The sequence below is a fragment of the Syngnathus leptorhynchus genome, chromosome 8 (assembly GCF_054491065.1).
Source record: "Syngnathus leptorhynchus isolate UIUO chromosome 8, UIUO_Slep, whole genome shotgun sequence".
Classification (NCBI taxonomy): domain Eukaryota; kingdom Metazoa; phylum Chordata; class Actinopteri; order Syngnathiformes; family Syngnathidae; genus Syngnathus; species Syngnathus leptorhynchus.
This window is the reverse complement of record NC_141202.1, coordinates 7,515,218-7,538,837: the sequence shown is the minus strand read 5'-3', so window position 1 is coordinate 7,538,837 and position 23,620 is coordinate 7,515,218. Positions and strand designations below refer to the sequence as shown.

Sequence of the window (23,620 nt, the reverse complement as noted above, 5' to 3'; positions counted from 1 at the left end):
AAAATTCATGACCAGTAGTCTGACTTCCGACATTCCTCGAATGCAGCATACGTGACAAATTTAGTCTAATTATAAATACGGACGTTTCCGGTGATTATCCAATCAAATGATGATAATAACTTGAGTCCCACCCTGATGAGAATGACGTTCTGGCGGGCTTCCTGTGGAGTTCACTCACTTTCAGCGCTCCAACTTGTTTTCGCCTAACTGAGACGTTTTGAAGTGGAGAAACTGCACAGTGTATGGAAAAGTGGATTGAAGTTGGACTTCACGATGGTCCTTCTCCAGAACCCAAACAGGAATTGAGATCGGACGGCCCCCGTTTACTCCACAAACGCGATTGAACGGTACTTGAAGTGAGTCAGGTTGAGTCTAACTAATGTGTTCAATTGTTATCACTGTAGTGTTTACTTTGATTAAATCTGGAGGGAAGGATAAAAAGCCACAGTTTAGGTCAACATGATTAAAGTAAGGAATACCTCGCTCATGTTTTCTGCAAATGAAAGCCACTTTTTTTGAACAGAAGTGGTTCGTGAGCTCAACAAACCAATTTGTTTTTAGCCAGGAGCTAGCGTTAGCACTTTGACTATATTGCTATTTAGTTGCCTAGTTCGGCGACATAGAACATCAGTGAGCTTTGCGAATATATTCCATTGACTCCTACATCTATGCATTTTCCGAATTTAACTACTTTGCAAGGTTATGTCAATGCATCACTTCTTTACGACTTTACTTTCATTATACACACTACTCTGTACAGTTAATTGATGGTTATTCCCTATTAAATCATGACCCTCCCTCATGAATGTTTTCTAGGTATTCCAGATGATCTTGATTTGAGTTGTCCTCAAGCAAAACTGGGACCACGACCCCGATTGTTCAAATAAATGGCAGAGAGTTTTTACAAATTAGAAGATGAAACCTTCCCCAGTTTCCTTGGCAAGTCTTTGGACAGCACCAATGGCTGTTCGACTCTGGGAAACGTAACGCTGGGTTCAGGCCCTGGACTGCCTGTAGCTGCTTCTACAGTGGCTAAAATTAGACCTCAATCTGAGAACAGGTGGGAGCATACCTCTTTTTGGGATAGATGTGACCTGGAATTGCATCTTCTTCAAAACCATCACTTCCTGTGTTGAGATGGCCAATATTTACCGACTCAGTTTAAATGTGCATTTAATAGTTAGAACTGATCTCTCTTTAAATGTAATACTATTGTCAATAAGGTTACTGTATTTTCTTGTTCTGCAGAGATTGTGTTGCTGCTGCATACCTTGAGAAAAGTGAAAAGCTGCAGCATGCTAAATCACCATCATTTGAAGACAAGAAGCCAAGGTTTTCCCTCAGCTTCAAGGATGACATGTGAGTAAAAGTCCAACCAAGTTTACTGTGTTAAGCTTTTGCACCGGAGCATCATGGTTTGTTATATGCAAAAGAAATTGCAACTCCTTTTTGATGAAATGTGTGTGTCCTGCCACACTGACATCGTTTTTTTTTTTTTGCATTTCTGGTGCGGGTAGGCTGCTGCTGTGCAATGTGCAAGAAAATTATAAAGCAGAGTGTAAAATGCATTTCTCATTGAGGGATGAGAATTTTAGGAATTGTTTTTTGAATGTCTGCTCTTTTGATTGCATCAAAGATGTACATTTATGCTTTAGTTGCTTGAGTCAGTGGAGTAATTTTGTATATTTTTTAAATATTAAATATGTGCAATCATTCGATGATTACTACTTTATTTAGGGACAATGCAGATGACTTTCTCGCAGCACATCGTCTATCAAAAATGCTGGTTAACATTAAAATGGATGAAAGTGCATCCAGAAACCGAGGCTCCCTCCCGGGTCTTCCCACTCAGATGAACTCAGTCCAGGCCAGGCACACCGAAGCTCTGACAGGTAAGAATATCCCTGTTTATGCAGTTCCCCAAATAAATATTATTTGCCTACTGTTAATTTACCATCAAAACCATAATTCTGTTTTGACGTTTGAATGTATTTATTTGTGTTGAAGTTGATTTGTCTTTTGCACAAGGCTAAACATGCTGTAATGCGAGTTTCTTCTTTGCCAGATCTTTCAACCGGCCTCCTAACATTTGCTCAATTTGGACAAGTCGATTGTACAGATACAAAGGTATTTTTTTTTTTATTTCACTGAAATGTGAAGTGAAGCTAGTGACATCTTATTCTATATATAAGAAAAAATCCTATGTAAATACAAATATACGGCACTAATTCGTAACTATATATTATTGCTGGGCATAACTAGGTTTAACTGCAAGTTCAATGGATGCTCGTGGACTATAACAGCAAGAAATTTGACCAAAATCATATTACAGGCTCCATCCCTGCAAGCTACTACAGAAAAAAAGAATGTGCCAAGTGAAGCAGTGGACAGTGACCATTTCAGCGGCAGCAACTCCAGTTTTTTGGAAAATGAAAGGCTCATGTCTATAGACAGCATCGACAGTGACATTTCCGGTATGACTGATGCATGTATTGTATGTTGCTATGAAGTTCATTGTTCTCCCAGCTAAAGCATCCTCCACCTCTGTCTCAAAGCTTTTGTAAATATTTGGTAAAATATATTTCAATTTTTGTTTAATGTGTCAATCCCCAGAGGATGACATTGATTTCAACAACTTGCCTGACGATGAGCTGGAGCTCTACTTCAAAAAACTAGTGCCTTCCATGCAAAGGGGCACAGTGGAGGGTCAAGAGCTCCCTGCCACGGTAAATTTTAAACACGGAATCTAAGGCCTGCATTTATATGCTTAGTGTACACCAGTAGAATGTCAACAAAATATTCCTGTCACAAACAATGACACAGAATTTGTTCATTGGTGTCTGACGTTAGATGCTGCCTCGGTCTGATGTCCATTCCAATTCACGTTCCATTGAGCCTGAACAACACAGACACCAGATCATTGACGACTACGATCAGGTGAGTATAAATACACATTTAGCTTTTAACGTGTGTTTTTAATAGTACACTTTTTTTTCCCCTTTTTCCAGGACAACTTCCAGATGCCTGTTGTGCGTCTGGCTGCCACAGGAATGGACTCCTGTCCTGCCAGTGATGAGGACACCGAGGATGAACTCGAGTCTGCCAGACGGACAAGCACTTACACTAGAACCAAGTTACTACCGAGCATCTCCAGGCAGTTGGTGAGAAATGGACTAGAAGTAGTATTTATTGAGCCAACCCGTCACAATCTCACAAATGCCAGACTACTTTGTATGGAATGTCACGTTTGAAATGATTTATGATATTATTGCATGACTGTGTCTTTTTACAGGTTGGTGAAAGTAATCGTCCCAGTTTTAGGCCAGGTCTAGAAGGGGGAAGTTCGGATGATGAGTCGATAAGTAGCCGTGGTGGTCCATCTGCGTCTGGGATTGAACACAGACGATCTGCTGAGGGACAAGTTATCAACCCTCCTGTCACAGGTTAGTTATGATGCATAATTTTTAATTCAGATAAGGTTTGGACATATTGACACTGTTTTTAGGAATTATATTTTTCTTCTTACACAAATTAAGTGAAATTCTACATTTGAAAGATGTTTGACATCATTGGGGGTTACTGTTACAATTTAAGGGGCACAAGTGATTAAAAGAAATAATAGTAAGAATTAATATTAAAAAATGTGTGTCAGTTTATGGAGTAACTGGATCAAATTGAAAACATGTGAATCTCTTGTGTTCAAAAGGGGCTATAAAAATATTGTACAACAAAAATACAGAAATTAAGTATAAATAAATCAATACACATGTATACATAGTGGGACAAGATATATTTTTTTCACTTCTTCTCTTCTACAAATCTATGTCTGATTTTTCTTTTTTTTCCCCAAATGTTTATCTTTTGAATCAAATCAATTTATACAATCAGCGCAAGATAATAATTATTTCCCTGTATAATGATGGTGATTGTTTTTGTCTAAACCAGGGGATGGAGGTGGAGGGGATGGAAGCAGTGGGAGTGAGGATAGGGGAAACGATGGGGGAGTTTCAACAATTTCTTTTCCAACAACAAATGTGCCAACCACCTATGATATGCTGCGTGGGCCGGGAATTGTGGGTAGCAGTGCTGTTGGTGAAGATGGTGATGGTGCATCAAGCAACTCTGCAAGACTTGGAAGGGAGAACTTTACCACACATGCAGAGGTAAGTGTGCAATTGCCCCTTTCAGGCAGCAAGACCTATAAGCCATGGTTACGTGCAACATTTCAGATGACCCACTTAGAACTTTCAAATATAGTCTTTTCGTTCTGATTCCGACTGCCTTTGCTGGACAATACATACTAATTAGTAATCTCATTCTAGTTAGTCACACTTTTCAGGGCTTTTGACGAACCTTTTGTCCTAGTGCGCTCAACTTTTTTTTCTTGGGTGCACTAGCACAAATGTTAGATGGGCTGCTTTTGTTTTCGACCACAATGGGGCAGTTTTACAGGTTTAATCTTGTTTTGCTTTTTGTACTTTTTTTTGTGTGACAACAGATGGGTGACCGCGTGGGTCCTGTTGGAAACGGTGAAACCAGCACCTCGAAAACTTTATCCCAGGAAAATCAGGAACTCTCTCCCGTGAACTGGAGCATGGTTATGGACAGACAGGAAGCGCTGGTGAGTAATATGATGCAAATGGTGCAAATGCTAGATTATTCGAGCCAAAATAATAGTCGTGTTACTTTGGTAAACAAGTAAAATTTTGAATACTTCCAATATATTTATTTCACATTAATGTGATAACCACTTATACAAGTTGCCATTGCTGTTTGCTCCTGGTCTGTGTTTAGTACTTAAGGAAAACAAAAATGAATTTAAGGAAATACAACCAGTGAATATGTGATAGGGTTTTGGTAGCTCAGGTGGCATTGATGGGCATGACAATCTGTTGGCTCGTCTAAGAAAACTGGATAGCTAAAATTGGGTGATTATGCCAGGATGCCATGGAAAACACAGAGTCGAGGATGACAAATGAGAGAGCTGACTCTGCTTATGGGAAAAGTAAAGCTGGATCGAAAGGATCCTTGCAAGCCAAGTCCTCTTTTTCTCAACTTCAGGTTACTCAAGACAACTTCCACAACTCCAAGGTAATAGGGAATTTGCAATTCTATTCATGGTACGTTGCAAAAGGTTATTCTGTCAGATTGGTTTGAAAAAAAATAAAACAAATCTCAATTCAGGTGCTGCCGTTGGCAAATTTAAGAGGAGGGCCATGTGGTAACCCTGCAGCAGAGGCCTCAGATGTTACCAGTGAGGAAGATAACGATTATATTTCGACTTCGCTGGAACCAAAATATTTCTGTCGGAGCTTCCAGGAGGAGCAAGATCACGACTGGAACAACTGTCCAGACTCCATGGAGTTAGAGTTTCAGCAAGGTTGGTGTTTGCAAAAAGACCAAGTCACATTTGTTGGATTTTTTTTTTTTTTTTAAGTGTACAATGATGTTGAAGTCAAGTTACCTTTTTATAATTTTTAGTTCATAAATACTTATACTGTATAGCCTCCCGTGAAGATTGCTTGTCTCTTTAGGCGCCGGTGCCCATAATAGTGTGGTGTACAAGAATGAAGAAGGGGAGTGGGTAACAGATCTGGCTTATTTCACCTCCTTTGAGAAGGAAGTTGCTGAGAAGACACAAAACAATGAAGATTTTCAAACTGAGGACTTTGTTTCTGCTGGTATGTATCAAGTTAACAAATACAATCTGTATGTCCACGTGTGTTCTACTCACTGAACACATTGTTGATGCTGTGATGTCATCTGATATTATGCAGTATAGTTTCCATATTCATGTTTCTTTTGGCTTTTTTGTTGTTTTGGTGCAGGCGATGCACTGGAAAAGATAGTCAAAGATCAAGTGGAATTTGAAAAGGAGCACCAATTTATGCAGGTATGGGTGACAAAAATGTCATGCTTTTTGTAGTCCTCGCAATGTGTTTACTGGATCAAGCTTTTTCATGAAGCTTCATTGTCTGGCTCTGCACTTATACTGTAAAACTCACCTGATCAAACCTTCAATTAACATTTTTCTGTGTCATTTCAAGAATCAAATTAATTTCAAATGTTTTTTTTTTTTTTTTGTAATTGGTCTCCTGGTGGCAAATTCCATTTTTTGTGTGCTTTTTATGGATTTGCACTATTACATGTTTCTCTCCAATCGTCAATGTAAAGTCAAGTAGTCAGGGTGCGTTTCCGAACCATTTTGGTGTGCTTTCAAAAATAGGAGAAATGTGAAACAAGTGATCTTGCTGAAATATCTTAAGTAGGTTGCAATCCTGAATCTTATTGTGGAGCAGAGTTACCGTGCCATTGTTGCAAAGCATGTGACATCACTGGATTGTTGTTCATCAATATTATCCTTTGTTTCATTGGAAATTACAGGAGGAGCAGATTGTATCAGGTAGCAGCAACAGTTCCTGTCAAAAAGAATCCTCTTGGAAAGCCGGTAGTACCAGCTACATCTTGATGAGGGCATCGCAAGTTTCCCCCGAGTTTAATCCAGGCGACCAAAGCTACTTGCGACTCTCATTAGGGCAGTTTTTTGAACAGCGTTCTGAAGCCCTGGGCTGTCTCGGCAGTGGTAATAACACGGAAGGGGTTAAACGGGTGAGTCATACACAAATGCTGTCCTGAAATTTTGCCTCCAAAAAGTTAGATGAAGTTTTATCAAGCACTATTTCTCACCAAGCGTCTGCTCTCTAAAGACAAAATGAAATTAAACTTTGTTTTCTGCTAGCACCAATGTCTTTTGGCTTTAGCTTGACCCTTTCACGCGTTGATGTAACTTTAGTTTCTTCACCCCTACAGCCATCTTTTGGATATAATATTACCTCTCCAGAGAAGAGGGAACCATTTGCACTACTTCACCCCTCTGACTTAATTGAAGAGAGCTCTCTTGAAACTGACTACATGCAAGTCAGTCAAGCAGATAAAACACTAAATCCTGGTGAGTCCAAAGTAATAACTTCATCCAAATGAATGGGAAATGACTCGATATATATGAATGACATCTGAACCCTGATTGACTATGTTCCCTGATTTTTTATTTTTTTTGTATCAATATGTTTACAGATGATCTGAACAAAACAATTGAGGTATCTGGTGAAAGGGTTTCACCAAAGGCAAATACAGACCCTGGCCCCTGTGAACAGAAGGTAAAAATCAGCTTGTTGATTTTTAAATGTTTGTGAGAGTCAACGCCCTCCACAATAGTTAGTTATACTTCCATGAAAACAGGACCATGTTAAAATCGACCACCACTGGTTAAATGAGTTGACATCATCACAATGAAATGTGCCTTTTTTTTTTAGGACCGTAATGCCCTCGAAGCTAAGCGTGACTGCAATGAGGGGCCTTGCTCTGTCCCAAATATGGCAAGTCAGACCTACGTGTCACCCCAAAATAACAGTAGCAATCTTATGTTGAGTATCAGCACAATTGCATCAGCCATTGCTGATGCGTCCATCAGTACTGACCCATCACAACTGGCTGCCATGATCATGGAGCTGTCCAAGAAAAGTAGGGAAAGGAATCGGACACAGTCCAATGAACCTGCGGGACCTAGGAAATCCACAGTGGAACCTTGTCCAAATGAACATGTAAAGCTTTATGCTAACTTTTTTTTAAGTTATTTAAAAAAAAAAAAAACACATTATTTGGAAGTTTTGTTTTTAAGCCTATCATAGATATGTTTATACTTATACGTAATATTTATACCTAACTTGAACTTTCTGTTTTCTAACTTTTCCTTCCCATTAGGAAATGTCAATGAATTACGTTGATCTTGTGAATCTTTGATTGGTTTTATAAATAAATTGTAATACCTACTTGTAAATCAACTAAGGCAATGATCAAACTTAAAACGTAGCAATTTTTGTTGCATTATTTATTGCAAACATAACTTTTTGTCCTCCCATCTCCCTCTATTAGCGCAACCCTGATGAAGATCAGAATGGCCTGTCTGTCACACTACAAAAAACTACCTGTGTTGAAGACCAGAGTGCTTTCGACATCGAGAAATACTTAAAAAATAACATGTCTAGCTGCAGTGACACATCAGTAGCGCACACTACCTTTGACCTCACTGGCTGGGCTGACAACATCAACCGAGCTCAAAAGAACCAACCAGCATATATTGGACAACAATGTTCAGCAAAACAAACGGACAATGAGACGGGCTCCAAAAAAGAGGTGATTTTCATAAGAGCCAGCGCCAGCATTAAAGGAGAGTGCTTCTTCAATATCTAACACAAATGTATTATCTTCTGCTGACAAGGCTGATCTCAAAAGAAGCTCCATTCCTCATCCTGATTCATCAATCAACTCTGCCAGCACTTTGGATTCCAAGAAATTATCCACACACACTGGACTTGCAGGTAAAAATAGTACTTGTGTCAAACTGCAAAAACTAGTAGTCTCTCAGTAAGGACATCATCAGAATTTAGAATTAAGCTTGACGAGATAAATCCACATGTATCCCATGTCGGGTGCTCCTTAGAGAATAATCAGAGTGGTCCTATCGGCACGCCAAGAGTATAATAAATAAACTAAATCAGTGACATTATTTGTTTCCAGAGTTGCCAACAGAACCCTGTGTGGACGAGACGCAGTGTAACTTCAGGCCCTCCACTTCTCCTCTGACTCACTCCTCTCCCAGTCAGAGCTCCCGACCTAAAGCTAAGAGGTATTGTATCACTTAAAAGCTGCACATGTATACTTTTTGTTTCATGAATGCTTTGACCTCATTATAAAGTATTAAAGGATACCCACCCGAGAGTTATTGTGTAGGTGTCTATTGCCCTTGTTGATTAATGCCCAGGCTTAAAAATATGTCAATGAGAATGTTGTTGTTTGATTTGCAATTGTATTTTTGTTGTTTTCTTTGCAGTACTGTGCCTTCTCCAGGTGCCAGTGGCAAACGCCCGGGTCATGACCTCTCTCCTCATTCTACCTGCTCCAGCCCCAGTCTCAGTAGGCTCACATACATCTCAATGAACGATGCTACAGTTTTGCCGACACCCGCAAGGCAAAAGGTACCATGGGATTTTTTTATGGTATATAAATGTGTTTCAATGTTGTATTTGTCTATACACATATTTGTAAAACTTGAAACCAAATTAATTTTCAAGTGAGCATCTTATTCTATGTACGTTGGTAATTCAGTATTACATTTTATTCTGTTATTGCCTAGTCAACTTTTGCCCCATGAATTATCAATGGATTATTTCTTTATTTCTTTATTTATTTGGCAAATAAAAAAAAAAAGCATAATTTAATCTGAATTAATTAGCAACTACATTAGCAAGCTTGTAATGAGTTAAAATGACTGAACATAAAAAAGAAATAGCTCAGTATCATACAATAGATATACTAGTACAGGACAGGCGGAAGTTATTATAAAGTAAAAAATAATTGTATTATCCGCTTTAACATTTTCTATGTTGATTCTGTTTTCCCCCCTCAGAATGATTGTACCATGGCACTCAGTACCACAATCATCAGATTTAGTCCAACTCCGCCTGTAGAACAAGATGAGGAAATGTGCAGCCATTCCAAAAGCCTCGAAGTGGAGCCAAAACATTCGAAAAGTCTCGAACAGCTACCACCGCAGCACTGTAAAAATCCAGAGACCTCATGTGCTAGCAGTAATCTGAGATGTACCCGCAGCCAGAGCGAATGTAGCCACGGCTGTCCCGGTGAGAAAATTGTTGGTCTTTCAGCAAACTCCAAGAACCCACCCGAGTCCGATGTCAAGCAGGTCACAAAGGTCGACTCGAGCTGTAGCGGTAATTCTCATATTCCACAAAGTGGCCCCACAGTAGCTCCTCCAACATCTGAACAGTGGAAAGCTCCCAGCTCTGTCCCAACATTCTTTCCCGGTGGGCTCGGTTTACCTCAGTCCTACTCATCAGACGGACTACACTATGGGCCCATGAAGTTTAAGCCTCCGTATCCTGGCTTGATAGACTATCCCCACCAAGGAGATATGCAGGGTCCCTTGGCAAGCTCACTCGTTAACTCTCAACTAACTCAGCAGTATTTACTACGACCTGATGCTCACTTAAATCCTGGGGTCTATCATGTGGCAGCAACAGGAACCGGTCTCTACAGTGCACCTCCTCCAGGCATGTTTTTTTTTTTTTTTTAAGAAAATATTAATTTCAAATGAATTTCAGTGTTTCTTTAACTCTCTTTGGCTTGGTTAACACCGTCCTTTTTTTTTTTTTTTTTTTTTTTACTTTAAGATGTGTCCAATGGTGAACCAACAGCAAGGCACATCCATTCCACAGTACAACCTCTGGCGCTGGCAAGTGCTGCGGGGTCCTATCACCTTCCTGTATCTTCCCAAAGCCATCGAGACATGCTAGGAAAACTCTACAGCCAATATGGTGGAGAACCGATGGTGGCAAGCTGTCTTGATGAGCTAAGAGGTAAAGGTTGATTTTTCGTTTGATGCGAGTACAACAGATCATGTATTCATATGTTCTTGTTTCTTCAGTTCAAGTGGTGGCGCCTGAGGAGCTGCAGTTTCCTCATGCCTGTTGCGTCGGAATCGCTTCACAAACCTCCCTCAGCTTCTTCAATCCCTCCGAAAGATGGCAACACGTGTCAATCACAATTACAAGTCTGGCCGTTGATGGAGAAAAGGTAGTGATGACTAACTTTGAATTTGAAATATCTTCGAGAACTCGAAGCCTTTTTTGGGGCCAACTCGTGGAGATTGATTTTTGATATCTCTGTCGTAAATTGATGACTGCACATTAGATTCATATCGTCCTCTTGTATTCTACCCCAATCACTGCAGATGGATAGTTTGCCTTACCAATGGCTGATTGTTAAAAACAAGACAGTCATTGGCCCTAAAAGTACAGAAGAACAAAAAGTGTTGTTCATCCCGCCAAAGGCTGGTGTCTACCAGTATATCCTCAGTGTTTGCTCCTGGCCTGCAACTGCCAACACAGAACTGGCTGACAGGGCCCATATTTTTGCCAAAAGGGTAGTACTGGTTGCCATTGCTGAAAATCCTTCTGTAGAGGTGAGCCAACTCTGAAATAATCTCTATTTCCTCTAGTGAGATTAAATCATTTTCTTGAGGAGGATAGTAAAAGTATAAATCTGCCATTGATTTTTGTTTATTAGGTTGACGTGGGTAAATCTGGATGTTTGGATTTTGGAGATCTACCAGCAGGCAGTTCCAAATCCCTACTTCTGAAACTCGTCAATATGACCCGAGCCACGATGCCCATCCGACTTGTCATCAGTGCGGTAAGTCAACGCACAATGCATATCATTACTTTAGCCCACGCACATGTCATAAGCTGCAGGTCACCTCCAATGGTAGCTTTGGGATTCCAAAGTGATGGTATCTCAGGATTAGTGGGGGATTTGTAGTTTAAGAAATTCAAAACAATCGAATCATATTCCACTTGATCTTTTTTTCAGAAGGCGACAGCATGGCGTTGCTTCTCAATGTCCAAACAGCACGTTTCCATACCATCCGATGCGACACAACCACCAGGTCACATGACGCCACTAATATCTCCCTCTGTTGTGAATCACGTGTTGCCTGCCAACTATGGAGAGGTAAGTTTTCTCTAAAGCTTTTCAAACTTTTGTTAGCACTTTTGAATTGATGTGTAGATGGCATGCAATTTTCATTTTCGGTAATGACCCAAAACTTTAGAATTGGAATAAATGATGGTAAAGCTTCAAACAATTTCACAGAGCCAATGTTGTAACGTGACCTCACCTACTTCCTTTTCTCCCCCTTAGAATCCTGAGTGTTTTATGGTTTGGGTTCATTTCAAAGCTCTACAAAAGTATACAACGTCTTCAGGTATGAGGTTTATTATTTAATTTGTGCCTTATGATTCTTTAACAGACTGAAATTAATTCAATGAAATGGGTTATTTATTTACAATTCAAAACGGTTCCTTTGTATCCTAATAACCTTTCTGTTGCATACTTTCACCAAAATACCTCTAAAATGAAGAATATATATTTCTTACCATAGTGACAATAGCTTATTTTAATGGCAAATTTTCTCTCATGCCATGATTTAAGACATCATCTCAGCCACACACAGCTGAACCAAGAGTGAGGCCTGCTTTCCTTTTGAATAACAACCAGCCCGCTGGATTTAGCTGATCGAGTTCTAATTGTCAGGAACCTGCTGCACCAAAAATAAACAAATGTCTGTTTGTCAGGGGACTTGGGTCCGGCTGAAGAGTACAGTGCTCGTGTGGACATAGAAGTCGACTCTCCTGGTGCGAGTCAAGTCATCAAAAGTGTTCCTATCAGAGCTAGGTCTGGAACGGCAAGGGTCCACGCACCAAAAGATCTGCAGGTATTTAACAAGTAGTAATAAATGTTCACGTGGACCAGAGGGTTAAAGGACAGGCTGCTGCCCGAATGCAAGGCACCAAGAACTTGGGTGTGATGTAATGCTTGCAGCAAAAAAAAAAAAGTTGTACGTCACACTCAAAAGATGATATTTTTTGTTTTAACAAATTATCACTGACTAAAATTGTCTGGGCGCTTTAATTGGAGTTGACCTCTGACATCCTCTGCCACTTTTTTTTTTTAATACAAAACTGAACATATCGCTTCCCACAAAAGCAAGAATTAGTTTGTCTAAATGCTTATATTCATTCTGAATAGAAACTGGTAGCTACGTGGTTTTCTTTAGAATGAATGTAATTTCATTTTCCTGCTGTAGGGATTTTAGTCTTTGTGTGTTTTGTTACAGACTGTCTGCCTACGTGCACCATTGGGTAAATCTTGTCAAACAACACTACCGTTGAAGAATGCAGGAAACATTGACGTGTGGATGAAACTCAGGGTAATTATGATTTTACTTCATAGAGCTGAACTTTGAATAAGGCTGACATTTTGTGCGGTTTTTGTTTGGTGTACAATTCAATTGAAAATGTTTCTTTTTTGTTTTTTTATTAAGAAAAACTCCCTTTTCAAGTTGCCTTACCTCTTGATCTCTGCTCTTTTCAATAGTGCAATGATGTCGAGGACTGTTTCTCAGTGACACCTGATGAACAATTCCTTTCAGTGGAAGAGGAGCAAGACATTGTGGTCTCATTTAAAGCACGGGGTACCAAGAAATACAAAGCGAGGTATACAATTATGAGCAAAAAATGCTATAAAAAATATAAACAAATGTCAATTTAATTTTTTTCTATTCTAGCCTTCTCACTATCTTGGTGCTGCCGTCGGGGCCGCAATATGAAGTAAAATTGAAAGGCGAGGTGGTCTCTGAAGAATCTGCCAAACCTGTTGCCTCTGCTGCTCCTCGCCCTAGTGTTTGCTTAGACGCTGACATCCCACCAATTCTGTCTAACAAGCAATTTGTAGCCTGGGGAGGTGTCACCTTGGGGCGAGCTGTGTAGGGACATTTACAGCTTTTTCTTTATGAATGTCATTACTTTTCATTTAATCATTGGAATGCAGAAATGAAACCATCATTTTATGATCTTAATAAAGTGCAACTTTTTTTGTTTCAGTCAGCACAAATTGGTTTTAAGAAATAATTCACCCACTACCACCCAGCACCTGCGATTACTTATTCGTGGTCAAGACCAGGACTGCTTTCAGGTAAATTGATAGAAACTTTCTGAACTGAATCTTAATATTTTCCTTTTTTCTACAGTATCTCGCTTCATTGTCTGTAAAGTTGTTCATTTCATTAATCACCTACATAGTTACTGTTCAGATAATGTATGGATTGCTGGGTGGATGTATCATACAATATGTAGTAATTATTTTTTTTTTCTATTAATCCTGTTCTGGTGACACATTAACATTTGATGCACTCCCTAGTTCTATTTCAATAAGGCAATTGTAAAGTGAAGCCATTTTTTTTTATTTATTTTTTTTATGCAAGGGTAACTTCTGACAACCTTTCCATCATTCTGTACCAAAACAATCTGACAATGACATCTGTATTATTGTCAAAGATATATTCTTCATGTCGATTTCCGACTCTTTTGCAGCTGCAGAGTTTGTTCAGTCCAGAAGAGCGTTTGACTCGACACGGCGAGTTGTCCATCCGCCCACGAGAGGATGTGACTGTCCACATGTTATTTGCGCCCTCAAGGGTAGCCTGCATGTTATCAAAGCTGGAGATCAAACAGTCTGGAACCCGGCCATCACAACCTGGTGTCAAATTCACTGTGAGATTGTTTCTCTTTTTCATTCGCTATTTTCAAAGTTTTGAGTCTTTCATTTATTTTTTCCTCCAGAGTTTACTATTGAGAAACTTGAGTTATATTCATATTGTGTGACTGTCTTTGCTCAGATTCCACTCTCGGGCTATGGTGGCACCAGCAACATCATTCTGGAGGACCAGAGGAAGCAGGCGGATGGCTATTTGGCAACAATGTCAGACATTGCTATTAATCATGTTAGCAAGGTGTGCCTGTGTGTCAGAAACACTGGTTCAAGAGCAGCTTTCATTAAAGCTGTGGCTTTCTCTGATGTAATGAACCGGTCAGTTATGGACCCTTTTGTCATTAGCCTTTCCCCATCACAATTTGTCCTCAAGGAAAGAACACAAGAGGTAGGAGAAGAGACAACGACTGTTTTGATATTGGGAAAATTACCATACAGTAATTGTGCTGTGCTGTTTTTTTTTTTTCTCCCCCCTCCTCAGGTGATCACAGTACTCATGAAGTCTACTCAAAGAGAGCAAATGCTGTGTCAGTTGAATCCACCTCTGCTGGCTACTATTGTACTGTTTTGCGGAGATGAGGTCTCGAGGCAACAGTACCGGAGGTTATTGTTTATTTATTTTTAACAACAAACTAGTTTTATCTTTAAAAATAAAGTGATATTTTTTTTATATTCATAACTCAATACTGTTTCTCAAAATTGCAAAGTTTTAACGAGTCACGGATTGCCTTTTTGGTTGCCTCACTTTTTTCTTTTGTTCATGCTTCAGACTACTTCAAAGCAAACCAGATGCTGGTCAGAAAGTTCTTGCTGAAAACAGTTTGCTGAAAAACATTGGATTCAATGAGGAGTTCCTCGGAGAGGAGATCATTACAGAGCGTAAGACGTCTCACACGCAAGAACAAAAATATTACAAAGAACAAAATAATCATCCCGCCTGTTTGCTCCAAAATGTAAAAGCGTTGACTTGCAAGCAAATACAACTGATCAAAAGCGTAGTTAAGTAATTGTCAAATAAGAGATACACTTCAGAAAGGGCAATTTTTCATCAACGTCAGAGTATATAATGAGAATTTCTCTCTCAAGATCACGAAAAATAAAATGCAAGCTGGATGTTTCTGAAATAAATGTTTTGCAACACATGATCCAAATGACTTTGTCGGGCTCTGGCAAAATGACTTGTCACTTTCCCATATAGCATTTGACCTGCCTCAGCGGCCAAATGAGGCCTACATCTTCTATGGCCACATGAGTAAAGTGGCAGTGTCATTACTTGGAAGCACAAGTAGCAAGGAGTCTGAGAAGAGCAACACCACTGCAATGATGCTGACCCCTGCTCGAGAAGACTTGCTAACTGAGAGGTAATACACGACTTAATAATGTTAGCTTTTACGGTCAGAACACGTTTACCTAGACTGGGAAAATCAATATCGTCTGAAATGGCATTATTGATTGTACATTGGAGGTTCGTTACTCTGTTAATCCTTCCTGGTGTTATTGGGGTGGGGGGGTGTAACCAATCTTACCTTTTGCAGTTGATTTGATTCAATACCTACAGACATATATAGTAGTTAACTATTGTTGTGTAGCTATGGTAACTTTAAGATCTATGTCATTGCTAGTGGCATAGCAAATGGTCATGTGTCCTTGGACGTGCTGCCAGTGAAGGGTCCCCAAGGTCCAGGAATTAGAGTGACCGGGTCTCCAATAAAGGTATTGTGAAAACATCGTAGTTTTATTTCAGCAGTGGAATTTTGACTCTTAAATGCTTTGAACTAGAGAATATATATATTTTTAATTATTTCTTTTGTTTTACGCTACAGAGCCAAGAGCCAGCACCTCGAGAGTCTGACACATGGACTGTCCATCCAGCACAGCTTGTCCTTGCAGCTCCAAGTACGAGTGAGTACAAAAACCTGGGTTCATACCTTTGTGAAAGTTATGGAAATGGCAAATGCATTTACTTAATACGTGTGTATGAGCATTTATTGTGCACTTTGAGATTTGTCGACAAATGCAAAGTGCATGATAATAAATTTATTTATTTTGTCATTTTAGATGCGGTTGCAGCAGGCACAAACCTGGTCCAGATCAAGAACAATACTTCCAGAGAGTTAAGTTTTGATTTGTCCTGGCCTGCTCATTACCTGACCATTACGCCTCAGCATGGAGTCATCGAGTCAAAGTAAGAATGAATGGATCTCATAGTAAATTCATGTGACTGTATTTCACAGTTAACTGCTTTGAATATAATTTGTGTTTAACTATACGTGCATTCATAGAAAACTACATTAGAAATTACCTGTGAAATGTTGTGATGAAGTCAAAAATGTGGTTTTCAATGTGCCTTGCACAAATATTTCACCAATTCATACTGCAAGTGATTTCCAGTTTCAGTGTGATTTAAAATTCAGCATTTCTGTTCAGCATTTTTTGTCTTTGTGATGCAATGGAGTTTGGATCGGATTTAAGAATAGTTTACCTATGTTGTCTGGTGTGTGGATGCCTGTCCTGCACTTGCAGCAATACTGAAGGTTTACCTAAAGTTAATATCGTACTACTTTTTCAATTTTAGGTGTCACCTGCAGATTTTGATCAGCCCCAACCCTTCGCTCGCCAGCAAATCTGACATGTTCCCTTGGAACGGGAAGATATTTGTCCATTGTGATGGGAAACAGAAGGTATAGGATCTTAACAAATCATCCAATCAAGAAACCATGTTTTGTATGTTAGAAATCATCTCAAAAGATGCAATTTGCAGGTGATCAAGGTCCAAATCCGTCGAGATCTGGCCCTAGATGTTTCCGCCGCGCCAGCAGATGCAACGCTGTCAGCCTTATCACCTCACGCTGCAACTCCTATGTTGCCTCCAGTCAGACTGACCTCAAAGTCCACGCTGCCCGTAACACCACTGCAGTTATCTCAACCTCTGGTCAAGATCGGCAAGAAAAACATCATCTTTCCCAATACACCTTCAGGAGAAACATCAGGTTTGGGATACCATTGTTCTGAAATTCAGCTTAGCGTTGATATGAAGACTGAAGTATGAGCACCTCCAGCAAACCATATTCTGCAGGCCATTTTAGAATAAGAACTTGAAGTTGCAAAGTGTCAGCGGTCTGTATTGTTTCTCTATTCTGTCCTGCATTCTAGAGGCTCAATTGGAGGTGGAGAATGGAGAAATGGAAGTGAGGTGGTACATATCATCATTTGCGCCTCCTTATGTTAAGGTAATCATTTTTTTTTTTAATATATGTAAACACTATTTTCCCTCTCTTCAGCTTAATTGCCTTTTCTTCTATTCTTTGCTGCACCACCAAAGTCGACGCCCTAAAATCAAAAAAATGTTGCTCAGTTCAAAATAAACAATACAGTGAGTACACAACTACAACTTCATCAATCAGTTGCCACGTGTTCCTCGGCATCTTTAGTGGTTCAGATGAACTATGCGTAAAAGAGCATTTCTGCCATGACTCAAGATGCTCAATCATACGTCTGACTCATTGAGTGGCTGAATTTTCTGCGCATCCCAACACCTTTTGTTAAAAGCGGTGAGTCAGACTTTCTTCTTTCTTTCCTCAGGGTGTTAATAACAGTTGTGATGTCTATCGGGCCACCTACACAGCTTTCAGCTGTTCCAGAGTCTCAGGCACTTTGGGAGCCCATGAAAAGATGCAGGTAATTGCAATAACAGTATAAGTCATGCAGTTCAATTCTTTGCTTTTTTTTTTTTTTCTCTCTCTAGACCAGCATGTAAAAGGAGCATAGAGTTTCTATTCTTATTGTATTCTTCTATTCGAAATCAATAGCTTCATAGCATAAATCTATAACAATATCAATAGATAATACCAACATCGTAAAAAGGAATAAAAACTTCTTTGTTTATTTTTTGTCCTCCTGAAAGATCCAATGATGAGCGGCAACGTGTGCTATTAGTGTAATGATTTACTGTAATGTATTCTCTTGCAGGTGCCTATTACATTCTTACCAAGAGACGGAGGCGACTATGCTCAGTTTTGGGATTTGGAGTGCCACCCCTTGTCTGAACCCTTGCAGAAATCTAGAATCCGCTTTCAACTATGTGGCACGGTAATTGCTTATTGATTTGTAGTCCTGTATATACTATACTACGGCTCAGGGGTTCTGAACTTGTTTCACTCTGGGAACCACATATTTAAATCTTTCCTAAAGACAAAACCAATACCAATTCAATCGTTGAAAATGTTGTAATTAATTGTATTCTTATGATTTGAATATTTGCAGTCGTTAGTAAACCTATGTGACTATATGATACAATACGTCTAACAAAGTGCTTTACAGAACATTTCACATCAGACAACAATCATTAAGAACATATATTATCATTTCAAGTATTATTAATTTAGACCTTAAACAAATAGAATGTGTATGCCCGTCTTTTTTTTGCAAGTCTTCAGTATTGTCATTAGAAGAAAGTGAGCCTACGTGCAATTATTTTTGTAGGGGATCAACTCTGGACCATTTAAAAGACCTCAAGAAGGAGATTGCTCATTAGTAAAAACCGAGGCCACGGTTAAAACGAGGAGGAAATCCGAAATGCCCAAATCCAGGTATCAGTTACTTTAACTGTGATTATGCAGTCAAACGACATACAGTATACCACCAACTATTTTGCCACTCGCTGTCGACTGAAAATGGTATCGCAGTTACTCAGGGCTCAGGTAACGACCAATCACAGCTCTGCTTGCAAGGGTCACATAACCAAACTCAGAACACAGATGGGCTGTGATTGGCCATCAAACACCACTTTGTTCAAGTTGGTAAAGTACTTTAGACTGGATCTTTATCTAGCTGAGCGCTGATTTATTATTTCTTCAAATATTTGTAAGGTTCTTCCAATCAAGCAATTTGCATTTGATTCTCAGCCAGGATGAAGCAGTATGGAAGGGTGTTAATACGCCTCAGGATCGCTACGCTTTCCCCGATACACGTATTGGCGAGTGCAGCACTCTGAAGGTCAACATCCGCAACAACTCGCCCAACACACATGAGGTGAGGACTGCCTGAAACAGTCGACTTGCCTTGTTTACTTTTGGATTTTAAGACAATTTACTTGACATGACTAACCTGTTTCTAGAGGTTGATTTATTTGTTTTGTGTGTTGCACGGATTTAACGTTTGATGTGTGACTTCTCAAATTGACTTGCAGCTGAGGTTTGTAAACCCTAGGGAGCCCTTTCACATCAAGCATTCCAAATATTCCTTGAGGTGAGTCAACTGCTCATAATCCCTGACTGAAAAACTATTTTGTTTCCAAGCTGTTTCATGTGTCATTTGAAAACTGGTTCACGGATTTATTTGAGCTTACCGCATGATCAAGGTGTTTTGTTGAACAACTTTAATGGTATGTGTACAGCTTGTTAAATAATTGGAAGGAGAAATGTTCATGTGATTGCTTCTTTATTTTAACCTTAGTGAATGCTGCTTTCCTGGTTGATGCATCGTCATTATTTATCACCCATTAGATCTCAGCACTATCTGAAGCTGCCCGTCCAGTTCAAGCCGAGGACTACTGGAACACACGCTGGCTCGCTGCTCATCCAGTTGGAAACAAGTGAAAGTCTGGATGTGCAGCTGACTGGTGAGGCAGTGCCTTGAATTTACCAGCCTCCCTCACCACTTCTCACAAAAGGACCTTCAGCCTTTCTTATGATGATCCTGTTTGCCAGCACACTCCTGAAAGGAAATGTGATGATTGCCCAAGGCCAATTACAACCTGGAAATAAATCCTCACTCATTGTCACTTTGCCAAAATAGGAGACTGGGAAGCTAACTATTGATAACGCTCACTCCATCCACCCTGGCTGCCCAGCCGAGACAACCTGTAACTAAAAATGTGCCTTATGTGCCGGACATTTGTCTTTTAGGCTATTGGTTTTTATTTTTGTTTGTTTGTTTTCTCTGAACAAATGAAGTGTTATTTTACTTTGATCTGATATGCCATAACTCAGTCATGTCACAAGGTACATTTTTCTTGCCAAAAGAGAGAGCATTAGTTGAAATACATTGAGGAGCCTTTGTTTCCAGTATTGGCGTCATTCCTGCAGGGATGTTTTTTTTTTTTTTTGCGAGAAGCCACACAATTTTTGCATTGCCATGTAACCCTGCAGACATGAACTAGTATGAACCAGTCAACTCATGGTGGAAATTAGGACACGGCATCAAAGATTTTTTATTTATTTTTTCCTGCAGGCACATTTCAACCGTTTGTCTGCAACAGTTTAAAAGACTTCAGCTTCTTTACTTTCTATGCAAATAACCAAGAAGCGTTTAGATCATGTCAACACCAGAACACCTTGTTTGGCCATTGATACGGAATGTTTGTGAAGGATATTTACAAGACTATTCCAAAAGGGCTGCACAGACTTAATTAATCCATAATGATGGTTTAAATTCATCTCATAGTGACATTAGTTTGGGTTATGATTGTTATTAAGTTCTCAATAGTTTCCTCCTGTTGCGGTTTGACCGGGCAGCTGTTTTGACCTGTTCGGTATGGTTACCATGGCAAAGGCGTGTTCATTACTGTTCCACTCAACAGTGAGCACTCGTATGAAACTTTGGATGAACTAGACATAGTATTATTGTCGAGTTATGTAGCTTAAAAATGCTTATATGTCAACATTAGGATCGTCTGATAAACATTTTAGATGCCACACACTTTTGTAGTGTGCAATTTACTTTCCTGTATAGTGAATTTTAATGTGAAGGCTGTATCTGGTAACTATTATTCAGCATCCATCGATTCACAGTTTGCACAATCTTTAACTGCAATTTGTAATATATTGTATTGACTTATTTAAGTAAAGTTTTTTTTTTCCCTCAATAAACACCCATGTCTCATTCATTTGACTATTTTAATTGTAATCTGTAATACTATTTTATATGTAGTTTTTAAAGCACGTCGGCCTTGTCTTGAGCACTGGGTTGAGCTCCGCTGAGTTTGAAGGTTATAGCTCAGATCCCGCATCTGTGTAGGGTTACAGAGGTCAACAGAAAGAGAGTAGCATTACGTATATATCAGTCCCTCACACACATTCAATCAAAAGAAAATGTTTTTCTCCTGGAATTATTTTCCATCTCGGATCATGGGAATGAACTGAGTGCACTCTGACGTATCAATAAAACCTGTGCATGTGGAAAAGAGTATTGGGGAGTAATCTACTGTAAGAACAATCTTCACATATTGTATCTACTTTAGAAAAAATAATGCAAACTTACATTTCCTTCATTTTTTTTTTTTTTTGACATTTCCTATCTGTATTACTTGTTACCACGAAATGAAATCATAATGCCCCAAACTTGTTTACTTTAAAACTATTACTCAAGCCAAATTCTGCAGAGAGGGTAACCTTCACTATATGATCGCTCTAAATAAGTCAAGCCAGCTCTTTAGATGCAGTCACGTATCCTGTACGAATTCAATTTGACCTAAAGAAAAATAATCAAGCACCTCTTTCAGTCCAGTTCTGCAGCCTCCGGTCTTCTTTTAAAACCCTACAGCGTGCAACAACGTCAGATGCCTGCAGGTGTCATCCAATGTCCGTAGAACAAGGTGGCTGCCAGCGGCGTGCGATGTACAGTGAGGCAGCTGTGGTTGTATTTTCCTTCCCTGACTCGGAGCCACTGGGGAACTTGACATCCAGCATCACAAGGCTGCACGGTTACCTCAAAACTGGACGATTTTAATTGCAGGTAAGGAAACTTTGTATTGTGATTTATTTGAATGCATTTCCACTGTTTAATATCGGAGCAGTGTTGTGGTGACGCTGCTAACTGCTGTGTGCTAGTCAGCTGCGCAGTATCGGGTCTGACTTTGGGCCAGTGGAAGTTGCTGTGCAGAGTTTGACCAAGCGATCAGCAACCGTGCATCACTGCAGATGAGCTAGCAAGGCTTGTTAGCTGCAAGGATGCTAGCGCTGTTGGATTGCATCGACGCAACGGGGCAATCGAACCAATAGGCGTCCTCGTCCTCCGACTTGCCCCCAAGGGTAACGGGGTTGTCCCGCTGTGTGACCTGCGCGATGGGGACGAGCTTTGAGCGCCCTCAGGGGAGAGTAACACAGGTGTGCTTGGCGCTGGCATGCATTCATGATCGAGCTAACTGAGAAGCTCGAATGGACTTCTGAATTTCAATTCTGAGCGTTGAAATGTTATAGACCAGGGAGTCAGGGACTGATGAACTTTTTTTTGCCTTAATGCACAGATGCAGTGGTACCTGGTAACTCAGTGCACAAACAGGTGTAGGCTACTGGAAAGAAAATAATTAAAAAAAATATATATATATAAATATATATATATATATATATATATATATATATATATATATATATATATATATATATATATATATATATATATATAATTTTTGTACACATGCTACCTTAGAATAAATATAGATTGTCACTGATGCTGAGCGATGAATCAAATCCAAAATGATTGCAATTTAATAAAATACCATTTTCAAATTGCAAAGGCTGCATTTTTTTATTGATGTATAATTGTATTCCTTTGGCATTTTATATAGAAATCCATAATTGTATTCCTTTGACATTTAATATAGAAATTACAGTACAGTGTTGTAATACAGTAGAAGTACAATCCACCTGTTTACATTTCAAGGTTTTATGAAACATGAAAAATAGAAATGATAAACCCACTTTTTTTGTTGTTGCATTATTGTTGTAATCTTACAAAATAATTTTTCATCACTCAGTGGTGCTGGATCTGAACTGTGCTGGAAATTCAAATTGCCTGATTCTTTTCAAATTTGGTAGGTTGAATTGAATCTGATGAAACTACTAGTGCTTTTACAGCTAGTGGGTAAACAATCAAACATGATTTAATCAAGAAAAGCAAAGCTCATTATGTGGTGAACTTAAAGACTGGACAGTATTAGTAAAAGACTAATGTTCCTGTCTTGTAGTCTGTGTTTATGCTTTTCATGGCTCATTGTGCAAAAGCCTCACTAAATGTCAGGGTTTTTTTTTCCATCTTAGTTCTCATTAGTGTACATATATGTGTTTATGCGTGTGCGTTTACCCTTTACCAATTAGCAGCTTCTCACCTCCCGAGGCGAGTGTGTGAGACTCGACAGGGCTTGCTGGCCTTCACCTGAACTCCCTCACACACATTTACACACATTGCTCAAGAGCACCGTTGTCCCACTCTGCCATATATAGAACCTGATCTGCAGCCAGTTGTGCATAATGCCGCCTTGTCTGTCTCAGAGCCCATGTGACACACAAATGGGACTTGTATTGTGTTGCTGAAGAGAAGGCGCGAGACAGGCAAAGACGAGTGCCAGCCTGCGCCAGAGTGTGTGCCTTTGTCTGGCTTGTGTACAGATACACTCTGTCTCCTGTGCTTTCATGCCTTTAGCGATTGTTAGTGTGTA

At 39.6% G+C, this 23,620-nt stretch overlaps 2 protein-coding genes across 2 annotated transcripts in view; both read left to right on the top strand.

Moving 5' to 3' along the window:
- The first annotated feature begins 120 nt into the window (after positions 1-120).
- cep192 (centrosomal protein 192) lies at positions 121-21,076 on the top strand. Its single transcript, XM_085919407.1, has 53 exons — positions 121-356; positions 817-1,060; positions 1,249-1,359; positions 1,738-1,892; positions 2,066-2,127; positions 2,333-2,474; positions 2,614-2,726; positions 2,851-2,937; positions 3,009-3,161; positions 3,293-3,443; positions 3,946-4,163; positions 4,499-4,621; positions 4,942-5,091; positions 5,185-5,380; positions 5,535-5,681; positions 5,829-5,893; positions 6,385-6,609; positions 6,811-6,949; positions 7,075-7,157; positions 7,314-7,601; positions 7,933-8,193; positions 8,279-8,378; positions 8,578-8,686; positions 8,891-9,035; positions 9,467-10,127; positions 10,248-10,433; positions 10,502-10,650; positions 10,808-11,038; positions 11,143-11,268; positions 11,446-11,586; positions 11,776-11,839; positions 12,210-12,349; positions 12,752-12,844; positions 13,012-13,130; positions 13,202-13,399; positions 13,518-13,608; positions 14,007-14,186; positions 14,312-14,572; positions 14,666-14,787; positions 14,954-15,063; positions 15,383-15,545; positions 15,807-15,897; positions 16,008-16,086; positions 16,243-16,369; positions 16,760-16,865; positions 16,946-17,174; positions 17,338-17,414; positions 17,767-17,862; positions 18,154-18,273; positions 18,667-18,773; positions 19,089-19,215; positions 19,373-19,431; positions 19,689-21,076. The coding sequence occupies exons 2-53, from the start codon at positions 888-890 to the stop codon at positions 19,819-19,821; spliced, it is 7,782 nt and encodes a 2,593-aa protein (XP_085775533.1). The 5' UTR covers positions 121-356; positions 817-887; the 3' UTR covers positions 19,822-21,076.
- A 687-nt stretch (positions 21,077-21,763) lies between these two features.
- LOC147052229 (low-density lipoprotein receptor class A domain-containing protein 4-like) overlaps positions 21,764-23,620 on the top strand; it is a 92,199-nt gene continuing 90,342 nt past the window's right edge. The window contains exon 1 of the mRNA XM_085919405.1: positions 21,764-21,918. The gene's annotated coding sequence lies outside the window, so the exon portion shown is untranslated. The remainder of the gene's footprint in view (positions 21,919-23,620) is intronic.